Here is a 15,531-nt window from a genome sequence, read left to right on the forward strand (position 1 = left end):
CATGAAGCTTGTCATGTTACTGAGAAACCCTGGCTGGGAGAAAGCACTGAAACTGGAGACTCCTTCCACAGCAATTTGCCTACGATTACAATTTTTATTCATTAAAGATCATCAAGTTGTACTTTAATGTTGTAGAATGTCCACAAAACAAGTTAGTAGTGTGTTTTATTCCTCCAAATTATTAAAAGAAGCTTATTAAAGAATGTCAGGTCGTACTTTTTATCCATTTATAGTTACATTTACTTTACATAAAACAAGTTAGTATCGTGTAAATAAAATTTGCCATGTTGCTGATTATTTTCCTGAACAGCACGTCCTGAAGTGTTTTATTGCTTTTATACCACAGCAATTTGCCAACAATTACAATTTTTAATTCATTAAAGAATGTCAATTTGTACCTTTTATCCATTTACAGTTGCATTTAATGTTGTCCTAACAGTTGTTCCCTCACCGCTCTGTTTTCACTGTGTTGTTGATGTTCGGAGAAAATTGTGAGGCGAAGCTGAAATCCAAATGAATAGAAATTGTTGTTGTAAACTTTCAACCCTCCCAGAGAGAAGTGGATTAAACGGCGAAGTTGTGAGCGAAGCCGTGAGGGCAGTTCCAGGAGAGAGATCTAAAGAACGTGTGTGTGTGTGTGTGCTCTATTTGCATCCTTTAGTCCCCCCAATACCCACACACACTCACACACACACACACACACACACACATTCAGGCTTGCTGATCTCTTCCGTTAGCTCCCTTTTAGTTTTGATCGCCGAGCCATGATCACTTTGGCTCACACACATGGAGGAGGTCAAAAGCACAAAGCTGTGAAATTTTGTCCTGGATCAGGAGGAGCTTCTCGCTGTCTGAGACTCCTGGTGTGCCTTCTCAAGTGCACCACATGGGAAATGAAAACAGAGCCCCATCCTCAACACACACACACACACACACACACACTTCTCCATGGCTTTCCCTTTGTGTTTACCTGTGTCCAAAACCTACAGTGTAGAATAATCATAGATTAAAGACACACATCTCCATACTGTCTTCTGCTATTCTTCTTCTTATTATTGTTATTATTATTATTTGCATTTGCATACATATTAAAGAAATATTGTCGTGTAGCTTTAGGGTAGAATGCACAGAGCATGCATTGTGGTTTATTTGTTTATTTATTTATTTATTTAGAAAAAATCAAAGGGGAACAATGGACACATTTATTTATTAATTTTTGAATTTTTATTTTCTTTTTAGCATTAATGATTAAGGAGAAAAACAGAACATAGAAGCTTTAGATCTCATTTAAATGTTTATTTATTTATTTATTTATTTATATATTTAAGTTATTTATGTGCAGCTAAATATTTTATTTTTTCTACTAATTTAATGACAAAAGATCCAAATTAAGGTAAAGATGCTTTATATATATATTTTCTTAAATTTTAATCTGAAATTTAAATAGCACAAAAGATGAATGAAAGATTTATCCAGTTTTTTTTTTTTCAAAAATTCCGTATTGTAAGTAAGTAAATAAATAAAAATGAAACTATTAGCCGTATATGTCTATAATGTTCTTTTTGATATACTGAATTGAAAAAAAAATCAATTACAATTTTTTTTAGATGTAAAAAAACACGTTTCCCTTTTGAGAGAGAGAGAGAGAGAGAGAGAGAGAGATTTTGTTGTACAGGCGATTTTTATTATTGCAATTTATTTAAATTTTATTTCCTACGTTATTTATTTATTTATTTTTATTAAATTGTCGCCTGGTTTAAAACACCAGGAAGTAAATATTCTGTAATAAACATGTAACAGTGAAGTGGCTTCATTCTTTAATAGCAAGAATAAAAATAGAAATAATGTGTAATTGTGTAAAAATAAAATAATTTTTTTTTAAAAAAAACGCAGGCGAATTGAATTTGCGGGTTTTGCGGTTATTAAAAAAAATTACTAAAATACTAAAAATAAAAATATAAGTAAAAGAAGAGGAGGAAATTCAGCATCTGGGGAGCAAATGAATAATTTCACAAATAAGAATGTAAAATGTAAGTTACGGTGTTTATCTCACAGCTAGTTTGGTAGCAAGATGCTATTTTAAATGACTGAGAAGTTAATTTGTATGTGAATTGCAATGTTATTAGAAGCGCTAGGTAGTGTGTGTGTGTGTGTGTGTGCGTGTGTGTGTGTGTGTGTGTGCATTGATCCCGCTCCGTGCTGACGTCATCGTCCTCCTCACTCACTAGATTAATGTCAATGCGAGTTAATTGTAATGGATTAAAGCTTATTAGAAAATCCATGAAAGACCAAATAGCTAAAATCCACTCCTGATGCTGAGCTCGTGCTTTTATTTTTTTTTTTTAAATCAATTTTAAAAAATGACTGAGGTGTGGAAATTATTCTTCTGACTTCTGACAATCCATATCATGATGCTCCTTTAAGATGGAAGGCTTCAGGCATCAGAGTGTTGAGCAACATGATGAGCATCAGATCAGAACTTTCATAGGAAATGTGATTATACAGGCTGCTATTATTATTATTATTATTATTCATTTTAATTTTAATTTTTTAAATATTGTAACCTGAGTTTATTAATGGCTGACTTATCAGCATGATTTATGATGTAGCTGGCTGGAGAAATCATCAAAGTCAGCCAGTGTGGTCAAGAAACATGAGGAACTCATGATCTATGGAGTGGTAAAGGCTTAAGCAGCTAAACCGCACTGGGATTCTCCCGTATTTTATTTTATTTTATTTTATTATTAGTATTTTTGAAAAAAAAAAACAGTGATTCTGTATTAAGGCACACACCATAAGCCGAATTGAATGCACCAGATGTTAGGTGACATTGTTAGGTCGTGTCCAGATTTGCATTTTTCCTCTAAACAAAACCTCAGGAAAAAATTTAAAATTAAGAAAAGAAATCGTCTCTCATTAAAGAAAATATTTTCGATTTTATGGCCTGTTTTTTTTTAAGCATTTAATCTAAAAGCTAAATGAAAATAAGTCTACGTGTAAAGTCACTTCTTAATTCCAGTTATTTCTTCAATTAGACGTCATACAGGAAAAAAAAAAAAACAGAAAAAGATGAAAGAAAATTATTGGGAAAAAATGAAATTATTCCTTCCGACATTCCTTTTTCCATAGAAAAAAGAGAGAGAGAGAGAGAGAGAGAGAGAGAGAGTGTCTGTGTGTGTGTGTCTGTGTGTGTGTGTGTGTGTGTGTGTGTAACACATCAATACTATTAGCCTAACACTCCATTTAAACTGAACTAAAAGCCGGATAATTCTTGATTCTTAATTGCGCATTGAATTAATTAGCGCTTATTTATGTTTGCTTTTTTATTCTAAAAGTGAATGAACCGAATCTGCTCATGTTACGACGCGTTATAACTGTATAGTGTAAGTATGAATGACAGCTACACTTTTTTCCCTCATGGTTACAGCTCTTTTGTTCAACAGGGTGATTGGGATAATCTCATGTACACGCTTTTAAAGCTCTTTGACTTTCAGCAGATTTTCTCTGCAATCCCTCGAGGTTGTGATGAAATTTTTTTTTTTTAGAAACTGAAGGCCCATGGGAGTCTATTTTGAGGGCACACCTTGAACTTTGACCTTTAGGGTTTCCTATTCTGTGTCTCGCTGTGATTGCGCGCTATATATATATATATAAAACACTATATTTATATATTATAAAAGAAAACAAAATCCGTAAATAGCCTGCGGTCAAATTTCTACCTTTAAAAAACACACACACACTCACACACACACATCAGTGATGAATCTGAGTGGACTGGACAACAAAGGAGGGAAGAAAAGATGAGAAATAAAAGGGAAATCATTTTAGAGTGAATTAATTTAAATGGATTTATCAATTGTCGGGAGACACACTGGAGCATCTAAGTGGATTTTTTGCAGGAAAAAAAAATTAGAAAGCAATAAATCTCTGATACATGAAATGACACCAATGATTGTTAAATGTCAGTGTTTTCATCGCCATCTATGATTGGTCGATAGATACAATGATGGCAGGGTGAAAGGTCAGGCGGGTCAGGTATGTGTTTTAGAAATTTTTTTCAATTAAATAGATAGATAGATAGATAGATAGATATTTCATTTGAAGTCTATCTAAAACTTACAATTAATATTAATGTCAAATTTAAATGATGACCTTCACCACACTGAAGAAAGAAAAAAAAATTAATGTGGTTTGAGATTTTTTTTTTGTTTGTTTTAAAAAAGCCACTATATGAGACTTTGATCTTACTTTCATTTTATCTATAAAAAAACAAAGAAATATTTTGCATGAAATAAAACACGTGTTTTGTTCACCAAATTTGATCACACTTTGATTCTAAAAAATTTTTTTTCTTTTTTTTTTTATTATTTCAGACAACATAATGCCTAAACAGGTGAAAATCTTTGGTTTGAAGCATCGGTTCAGTTTACGTCGTTGTGTAGAATTTGTGCGAGGTTTTCTCTTTTTTTTAGAAAAAAAAACTGATGTAGGACAGTGCAATCACAAAAAAAAAAAAGATCTAAAAAGTATGACACAGGAAGAGAAACGATTAAAAAAAAAAAAAAAAAAAAAAAAAAAAGAACAAATTGCCAGCAAGTAAGGAGAAACACACACGTCTCAGCCTTACCTGAATTTTAAATATATACATCTTACAATTTTGGCTATTATATATATATATTTATATTTATATTTATAGAAATCTTCGTAGAGTCCATATATTTGTACAGAATTAAATAAGGAATTCTTGTCCTCTTCTTCATGTCAGAAGGTCGCTTTGGGTCAGCGTCCATGAAACTCCGCGTTTTATATGAATCTCCTTAAAAAAAAAAAAGAAAAAGAAAAAAAAAAAAGTCCTCAGCGTCTCTTTTTTTAGATATCAGTGAAAAGAGTGATGAAATGAGGAGATGAGGAGATGAGGCTATGAGGAGGAGGAGGAGGAGGAGGAGATCAGTGATAATAATCTTCTTCTCCAAATAATAATAATAATAATAATAATAATAATAATAATAATAATAATAGGAGGTTTCCAGTATATTTGGTGCTTGGACCCCTAGTAATTGCGCCGATCGCTATTTTTTTAAATAAAATTCATGGAGAAGAAGAAAATTATGAACAGGTTTATTGTTGCTGTTATTGAAAGAGGATTAATCCCCAGCCTCAGGCTGCTCGTGCACGCTGCTACTCGCTGTCCTCCTTGTCCTCCTGGACGGTGGTGGTGGAGTGGTTGTAGAGTCCCTGCGCCATCAGCTGCAGCGCCAGTCCGTTCTTGTAGCCGCTCGCCTTCTTGATCTTGGCTCTTTTGTTCTGGAACCAGATTTTGATCTGCGACTCGTTGAGGTTGAGCTCCTGCGCGAGCGACTGCCGCCGCTGCTCCGTGATGTAGCGACTCGCCTGGAACTCCGCCTTGAGCCGCTGCAGCTGCTCGGCCGTGAAGGCGGTGCGCGGCCGCTTGTCCTCCTTGTCGCTCTTCTTCTTCTTCAGCTTCCGGGTCCTCGGTCCTGGTCCGAGAACAACGGTGGAAAAGAGAAACAAAGACGGCAAGTAAATATCATAAGTAGTAAATAATCGCCCCCATATTACCATCATCATGCAGAACTACCTCTTTATTTATTTATTTATTTATTTATTTATTCATGTATTTATTTATTTATTTATTTATTGCAGCACGTGCAAAGAAATATGCTGCATGCACATCCTATCCCCTACGATTTGTATTATTTATTTATTTATTTATTTATTTTCATTTTAGTTATTTATTTTGTTTTGGTTGCACGTACCATCCTCAGAACGCTGCAATATTCTATTAATATTTTATCTTTAAAGGATAAAAGATCCACACAAGGGAAAGTACCTTTAAGCTTAAAGCACCAGTCATGTTTTAGTCCTTGCTTTGAGCATCAAAGATTTTTATAAAAAAAAAAAAAAAACAAAAAAAAACACACATCTCAAATATTTTGCATGCACAGCCTTGACTGTGATTTATTTATTTATTTTTACTATTTATTTGTATTATTATTTGGCACGTGCAATATTTCTCGAGCTTTAGGCTTTAAATATAGCCTTCAGTGCTCCTTGAAGGTAAAATATAGATACTAAAGCTACACAGAGAGAAGTTCCCTTAGTACCCTTAGAGCGTGTGAGCAGTAGGTGATGTAATTATGCACCAAATGCACCAACCAAATTATATTTCCTGCTTTGAGCATCAAGGGTGATTTCATTACAGCCTGACTTATACTATTTATTATTATTATTATTATTATTTTGTTATTATTAGGGCTATTATATATATATTTTTTTTTTTGGGCACGTGCGCTCCTCAGAATGTTGCAGTAGATGAAATGAAATGAACCCTCGAGCTTTTAGCTTTAAAGTTGCATCAGTGCTCCTTAAATTATTTTTAAAGGTAAAATGTACATACTAAAGGTCCACACTAATGCTAGAACCCCAGTGACAAGTGAAAACACCTTTATTTCTCAAAATGTGAGAGTGTGAGCAATGGGCTGTTATGTGCATCATGCACCAGCCCTGTTTTATTCACTGCTTTAAGCATTGTGGGTGATTTTATTTAAAACACACACACACACACACACACACACACACAACATTCCCAACATTTTGCATGCACAGCCTGGACTACACTATGGTTTTTATTATTATTATTATTATTATTATTATTTTATTTTGCATTGTCTTTCGGCACGTGCGGTACTGATGAAATGAACCCTGGAGCTTTTAGCTCTATGTGCTCCTAGAGGTACCTTAAATTATTTTAGGTAAAACATAGCTGCATAATAAAAGATGCACGTGAGTGCTCCTGTTGTATTTTCACAATCTATCATTTTTTAAATAGATTTGTGTTGCACGTCGCATCAAGCGCGTGCGCTGTAGATTGATATTAAAATATATATATTTTAAAAAATGTCTGCTCTAAGAGAACATCATGGAGACTCCTTCAGCACCTTTAGTGTGTTCCCTTTACCTGGTTCATCTGGTACCTTTACTTAGCTTTTAGACTTGTAAATAAAGCTTTAAAGGTGCATCAGTGTTCCGTAAATTGATTTTAGAGGTAAAAGATCCATATTAAAGAGTACTAAAGATGCTGGTACCATTCCAGCGACGAGGAAAAGTACAGTTTGGTACCTTTCTGTCTGAGTGTGTCTGAGTAATCACGCTTTTACTGCATGCCGGGAGCCGAAACCTCCAAAATATGCAAATTCAATAGGCAATAATTTTGTTTATATTAAAAAATGCATCGTTCTGGCAGAAAAAAAAGTGCATTTAGTACAGTCTGAGAAATCAGAGTACTTTTCTCTTGCTCCATTAGCATAGATCCATATAGCTTTCACCTCGAGACATCATTTAAAGCACATTATTCAACCTGCGCTAATTAAAGGCACCACTGCAGAGACAAGTACCTCTTAGTACCTCTTAGTACCTCTTAGTACCTTTCTGTCTCACAGTGGGGGTGTCATGCAAACAATCTTATTTCCTTCACTGGTTTTAGCATCACTGTGTTTCATCCCGGAAGTAATTTAAGCCTGTATTAATGCAGAGTATTTTATTTTTTTGGGGTTGTGCACGTGCGTGACTCAGAAAGCTGCAGGATAAGACTTGAAGCCAGACACACTTGTTTATCTCGTGTGTGTGTGTGTGTGTGTGTGTGTGTGTGCATGCATAAAGTAGCATTTATACAATTTGACTTTTATATTTGGCATTTATACAAGAGTTTTACGAAATCCTAATTTAATTTTTCTTTGCATTCTGTGATCATGGCATATATATATAGTGCATTGTTGTATGTATATTGATTTATTATTATTATTATTATTGTTATTGTTATTATTATTATTTGGCTAACTGAAATGATTCACTATTTAAGGCTAAAGTGATAGAGGAAAAGTCAGCCACAAGCATAAACAATACCTGAGTTCACTATTACCGCGATATTAGTCTTTATTAGCTGATGCTAATGGGCCACTGAGTTACTGTACAATATGCAAATGCGAATCCAAATCCTATAAAAGCAGGACAGTGGTGCAGTGGGAACATTTCCAGAACTAGCAATTTGGGGAATTTGAGTGAAAATCTGACCTTAATGTCCATTACACATTATACACACTATAGACTAAAACTCATTCATCTGTATATTCATTCTTTTATAATAATAATAATAATAATAATAATAATAATAATAATAATGCACTTAAGCTCAATCAATAATCAATTAGTATCTTTTTTTTTAAATAAATAAACCTCACCAAGAAATAAATACAGCCGAATATATATATATAATTTTTTTTTTACTTTTTCTTCCTTTTTCTTTCTTTTTTCTTCTTAGATGCATGCTACATGTTAGGCCTCAATCCACGGCTCTGGGTTCAGCACACACACACACACACACACACACACGAGCTTTTAGATTGCACTACAGAAAAAAAAAATCATTTCCTTTTTCCCCCTTTCCTCAAAAAAATTCACTTCCTGTCCTGACCGACAGCAGAATTCATTGCTAGATTATTGGGAAATTTGGTTTTTAGGATTGTTCTGATTTTCAGCTACAGAGCTGTGAGTCTCTGGTTCATTAACAATGTGAGTGTTTATTCAGCGTGTTGCTGTGTGTTAGTGTGCTCACTTCCACACTCACACACTCTCTGCACGCTGCACTTACACTTTATTTCCCCGACAATTCGCCCACGTGCATTTTACTTTAATCTGTAATGCATATGTGCATCACTTTTGAAACTTATGCTTAAATAACAGCCTGCTGATTGGTGCAGACTTCTGGGGTGTGCACGTGACAAAGTGAAAGTTTCTGACAGCTAGTCATCTGACGTCGCTTTCCATAATTCAGGAGTAAAATAAATTCAACCTCACGCTCTTTCCCGTGCTATAAACTCTCTTCAGTGCACGCGCGCTTCGCTGCTGTCGTTCCTGCACAGAAAATTGTCACGCGAGAGCTGCGTTTGTGCACGAGACTCGATCAGTGACTTAATTAGTGAAGAGTTTTTGCGACACTCAGCACTGGAACTGCAAAAACACAACACACTCCAGCTAAGCTACACTTCCAACCCATGCTTCTTCTTATTAGCATTAGCATTTAAAAATAATAATAATATTTTTACTAATATTAACATGAACAATGCATCACACACAACTTCCGGGTTAGGATTATATTTAATATAAAAGAATATCCTCACTGACTTTTTAATCTGCTTCTTTACTGTAAAAACACGTGTTTATTAGCAACACTCACATTAGCAAAAATAAATAAATAAATAAATAAAATAAATCTGCATTTTTTTACTCTATAGATAAATATCCAGCTCGTATATATAGATTACAATTACATTTATATATATATATATATGCTAATGCTAATAAGACGCTTATTAGAGCAAGTAAGGGGGCATAAATTTAAAACACATCCATGACGTGAGAAATTTTATATTTAAAAAAAAAAATCTAAATTAAAAATATATATCATTATTAATATAATATTAAAGGATTATGGCAGCAAAGCATTTTTGTTTTTATTATTATTATTATTATTATTATTATTATTATTATTATTATTATTATTGTTGTTTTAATTAGTGCTAGGATTAATTTCAAAACTAAATTTTTTTTGTGCCTGAAAATAATCAAAATAGACTTTTTTCCCCTTTTTTTTTTCCCACGCGCGCGCTCCCAAACTGTTTAAAACCGAAGCATCAAAAATCCAACACTAGGATGAAGAAGCCTCACCGGATGAGGGTCTGTCCGAGTAGCGCGTGCAGTAGACCCACGCGGGCCACAGCAGAGGTTGTGTGCTGTCTTTGGCCGCCGCCGTGCTTGTGGTTGTTGTTGTTGTTGTTCCTGCTGCTGCTGCTGCTGCGCCTCCACCTCCTCCACCTCCTCCACCACCTCCGCCGCCGCCGCTCGCGCCGTTCACCGCCGTGAGATTCGAGCCGTCTCCGCACCTCGTGCTTCCCTCCACCAGCACCTTGGACGACGACGAGGAAGACGACGAAGACGACGGAGACGAGGAAGAAGAAGAGGAAGAAGAAGATGAAGATGAAGAAGAAGAAGAAGACGATGAAGTGCGGTGGTCGGCGGTGGAGTCCGCGCGCGATGACGGCCTCGCGACCAGCGGGCTGACGTTTTCCCTGCTCGAGAGGAGCTCGCGCTTGCAGCCGAAGTCGGGCCGCAGGATGTTGTCGATGAAGAAGTTCGTGGTGCGGTGGACCTGCGGCGCCGCCTCGCGCGCTAGAACCGGAGGGGACGCGCTCTCGCGCTCGGACGGATCCTTCCGCTCCTCCATTTATTTATTTTTGTTTCAACAACAACAACAACAACAACAACAGCAATAACAACAAAAAAATCCCACTTGTTGCCACCAAAATATTTATCCTGGAGTAAAAAACTGCAGATTATCTTCAATCTCTAGATGCACCTTGAAGCCGCTGCACCATCGGAATGCCTCGCGCACCTTTTCACTTATTTATTCATTTATTTATAGAGATTTGTTTTTTCTCAGCGCGTCTCGAGGATCAAAACACACTCACACACATGGCGGTCGGTGATGCTCCGCGGCCCGTGCCTCGCGCCCCCACGTATGACAGCTCGCGCTTCCTAAACTCTTTCTAAAAATCTTTTTTTTTTTTAACCCCCACCACCCCCCCTTTTCCTCCTCAACCGGAAGCACGTGAGCGAGTCACACGTGCGATGGGCCAATAGGGTGAAAGCGTCCTTGCTGTCACAGGAAAGAGCGTCCAATCGAGTTTTACGACGTTTTCAAACAACAAAAGAGTGGAGAAGGCTTTAACGTCAGATACAACCGGCGCGCGCGCCAACACTTCAGCACGCGCTCCCGGTGCCGCTGAGAGAGAATCATTTAATAACTCACAGACACTAGTATTATTATTATTATTATTATTATTATTATTAATAGTAGTAGTAGTAGTAGTAGTAGATAAATAAATAAATAAATAAATAAATAAATATTAGAAGATAAAAATTCTCACAATACAGTTACACACAAAAGCAATAATAACAATAATAATAACTTATTACAACAATATAACAAAAAAACTAAAAATAATAATAGTTATAATTATTTATCATTATTTATTCTATAATTTCTTTATAGCTTGTCTAATAATAATAATAATAATAATAATAATAATAATTATTATTATTATTATTATTATTATTATTATTATTATTATTATTATTTATTACAACACTATAACAAAAAAACTCAAAATAATTATCATTATAATTATTTATCATTATTTATTCTACTATTTCTTTACAACTTGTCTAAAAATAATAATATTAATAATTATTATTATCAGTAGTAGTAGTTGTTGTTGTTTTTGTTGTTGTTGTTTTTCACATTTTTTTTGCTGTTGTTCTTATTGTGCTTATTATTCTTCTTATGGTTGTTGTTGTTGTTGCTGTTGTTTTTCTTCTTCTTCTTATCGTTATTATTATTATTATTATTATTATTATTATTATTATTATTATTACTGTGCCACTGAGCACTATTGTTTTTGCTACACTTACACCTTGCTATATTTGCATCTCTTAGCTACTAAAGATAACTAGCAAACAGCCTCTAATCCTCATTTTAGCTTCTGCACGTCATTTTACTCTCACATATCTTTTTGTCATTCCAGTATTTATATTTATTTATATTTATATTTATATACATCTTCATATTAAAGGTCTTTTGGTTGAAGCAATTAGATGAGACGAAGTATTATTAAAATATTAAAACACTGCAGCATGATCCACAAGGCCGCGTGAAGGAACATAATTAGGGCCTCATTGTAGAGAAATAACGCGCGCGCGCGGGTTTATTCCGCTATAAACACCGCTGGGTGAAATCTTTATTGTGCAGAAGCTCCATCACTTCATTCTTTCCTCATTAGTACTCCATCAGCGCGCTGTTTAAGAGCTATAGAGGATGCACACACACACACACACACACACACACACGGCGGGGGTAAATTAGTGCACGGGGGGCTCCGTACTTATCTCGCGCGCACGCGACGTCTTTGAGAGGCGGAGGCCGCGCGCGCACACGCGCACACACGCACACGCACACGCCCACGGACACGCACACGCACACGCACACGCGCGCGCGCAAGATAATTTATAGGTTTTAATTAGCGCCCATTCGGCCCGATCAACTCGGCGCTGCTCGCGTGAAGAAAAGGAGAATATAACGGCGGTGGCAGGTCGCTTTATCACGCGCCGCGAGCTCAATAAAAAGCTCGTGAAGACACCGGAGACGCCGCCGTTTACTCCTGCACACAAAAAAGAGGGAGGAAAAAAAAAAAACGGCTTTATTGACGACTCCTGGCTAATTCGTTACCCCCCCAAACCCCCAAACCCCCCCCCCCCCCCCTTCCCCCGTCCTGCACGTGACGACGGTAAATAGGGATGATGATAAATGAAGGCCATCATCCTCCTCATCATCATCCTCATCATCATCATCATCTGCGCGTGCTATTATTGAATGCAATTCGCGCGCGTCCAAATGCCCAAACACCCGAGTGCTTTCTGCAAAAAAATGAAAGAAAAAAAAAAGAAAATCGAAAGTGCATCTTTCTGTCTCTTTTTTTTTTTTCTTTCTTTCTTTTTTTAATTGCATGAAGGTCTGTGGTTGCTTCAGAGCTCCGTTAGTGCGTGGAGCATGCAGGATTACGTGCATCACGCGCAGGTTTGTGTGCATTGTGGGGAGGATTAGCCTGTGTACAGTGTTCTGCAGATTGGGTTTGCATGCAAGAGCAAATACAAAGGTGGGCTTTTATTTTTTCCCCCCAAAAATATTATTGCTGAAGTAACTTCCAGGTTCTCAGTGTCAGCTGAAGGATTCTTTCAGGTTGCAAGAGTTTCCTCTGAAGTGTTTTAATAAACAGGAGACAAACAAATGAATTCGTTTTCCAACCTGAAATGCAGAAAAGAAGTAACAACAGAGTTCAATCACAATAACACACAGGTTATATTCTCATCTCTGGGCCTAGCTTTTACAGCTAATAAAATATTTCCATCCGAAAAAATATGATTTATGGAATTATTAAACTAGTAATTATCAGGAAAAAAATGAATGCAAAATGATGAGAATTAAATTAGTAAGTCTTTTTTTTATCACTTATGCATATCTGTGCAAAAATAAGTAATTCATTTAGAACTAAATCTCAGCTCAGGAGTGAAGATTTCTGCATTTTATTCGATTTTAATTCGTGCTTCAAGTCATAATTATTAGAGAAATAAATGCAAAACATAATCAAACGTCTTTAATTTTTTAATTCGTCAATTTATTTGTATTATTGCAGTAAAAAATGCACGTTTAAATGCACGTTTAAATAATTCGAAATATTTCCAAGTGACTTCATTCAGTATGAATTTTAATATAGATCAATTTTCACTTCTTCTTCTGCTTATTATTATTATTATTATTATTATTATTATTATTAGTTTTTATTTTCTTACTTGCATTTAAGCAGTGCATGCTCACTAGCTGTGTGCAAAAAAAAAGTGCAAAAGGATGTCATGTAAACAGCCAGAAGTCTGCATTCAACTTTGACTTTATTGCAAAGAAATATATATTTTTTTAAATCGACAGATTTCAACTTTGCAAAGAAAATGTTTATCTGTGAAAAAGAATAGCACTGAGTCTAAATATGAAAAAAGATGACGTGCAAAAAATGTGTGTCATACATCACCACACACACGACATCAGCAGATGCATATCTAAAGATATAAACACCAAAATGCATCCCAAAGAACAGGATTATTATAGTGAAGAGGTGTGATGGTGTATGAAAATGTCCCACGAGCGCCAACCGACGGATTCACAGCGCATGGCACGCGCACTGTGAGAGAAATAAGACAAGAATGCAATAATAATAATAATAATAATAATAATAATACAGAAGAAATGTATATACAGTATACACTCTGCGTATGTATGTGTGTATATACAGTATAAACTCTATGTATGTGTGTGTGTATATACAGTATACACTCTGCGTATGTGTGTGTGTATATACAGTATACACTCTGTGTATGTATGTGTGTATATACAGTATAAACTCTGCGTATGTATGTGTGTATATACAGTATACACTCTGCGTATGTATGTGTGTATATACAGTATACACTCTGTGTATGTATGTGTGTATATACAGTATAAACTCTATGTATGTATGTGTGTGTGTATATACAGTATAAACTCTATGTATGTATGTGTGTGTGTATATACAGTATAAACTCTATGTATGTATGTGTGTGTGTATATACAGTATAAACTCTACGTATGTGTGTGTGTATATACAGTATACACTCTGCGTATGTATGTGTGTATATACAGTATAAACTCTATGTATGTATGTGTGTGTGTATATACAGTATAAACTCTACGTATGTGTGTGTGTATATACAGTATACACTCTGCGTATGTATGTGTGTATATACAGTATAAACTCTATGTATGTATGTGTGTGTGTATATACAGTATAAACTCTACGTATGTGTGTGTGTATATACAGTATACACTCTGCGTATGTATGTGTGTATATACAGTATACACTCTACGTATGTGTGTGTGTATATACAGTATACACTCTGCGTATGTATGTGTGTATATACAGTATACACTCTACGTATGTGTGTATATACAGTATGCACTCTATGTATGTATGTGTGTGTATATACAGTATACACTCTGTGTATGTATGTGTGTGTATATACAGTATACACTCTGCGTATGTGTGTGTGTATATACAGTATACACTCTGCGTATGTATGTGTGTATATACAGTATAAACTCTATGTATGTGTGTGTGTATATACAGTATACACTCTGCGTATGTATGTGTGTATATACAGTATACACTCTATGTATGTGTGTGTGTATATACAGTATACACTCTGCGTATGTATGTGTGTATATACAGTATACACTCTACGTATGTGTGTGTGTATATACAGTATGCACTCTATGTATGTATGTGTGTGTATATACAGTATACACTCTGTGTATGTATGTGTGTGTATATACAGTATACACTCTGCGTATGTATGTGTGTATATACAGTATACACTCTGCGTATGTATATGTGTATATACAGTATACACTCTGCGTATGTATGTGTGTATATACAGTATACACAAAATGGTAAAATATGAAGCTTTTAATGGTCTTAGCAGTAAATTAGTCAGGAGTGAAACAGATCAGAGCTCCTGTGCATCCATTCGCTGGTTTCTGTTTGCTGCAGTGAATTGTTTGGGGAAAAGCTAGAAACACTTACAAAGGTAAAATTATGATAAGGATTAAAATGGTTGATGTGATTTTTTTCATCAAGGGCCTGAGAACAAGCTCAGAAGTGAAGCAGGATGATAAAGCAGTGAGAGAGTTACAGTATTTCATTAATTCTTGCTCATTTCCTGTCCATTGACTTGTTGTTAAGACCATTAAAAGATTAATATTTTGCCTTTTTGGGCTTGGCCCATTTTTTTTGCCCAGGAGTGTATGTATGT

The 15,531-nt window shown here is 35.4% G+C and overlaps 1 protein-coding gene across 1 annotated transcript; it reads right to left on the bottom strand.

Annotated features, from left to right (window-relative positions):
• Window positions 1–3,191: 3,191 nt before the first annotated feature.
• Window positions 3,192–10,617, bottom strand: en1b (engrailed homeobox 1b). The gene is made up of 2 exons (XM_034300032.2): window positions 9,745–10,617; window positions 3,192–5,498 (listed from the first exon to the last, which is right to left on the bottom strand). Exons 1-2 carry the CDS (start codon window positions 10,298–10,300, stop codon window positions 5,179–5,181), a joined length of 876 nt encoding a protein of 291 aa, XP_034155923.2. The 5' UTR covers window positions 10,301–10,617; the 3' UTR covers window positions 3,192–5,178.
• Window positions 10,618–15,531: the final 4,914 nt, after the last annotated feature.

This window comes from Pangasianodon hypophthalmus, chromosome 26 (genome assembly GCF_027358585.1).
Source record: "Pangasianodon hypophthalmus isolate fPanHyp1 chromosome 26, fPanHyp1.pri, whole genome shotgun sequence".
NCBI lineage: Eukaryota > Metazoa > Chordata > Actinopteri > Siluriformes > Pangasiidae > Pangasianodon > Pangasianodon hypophthalmus.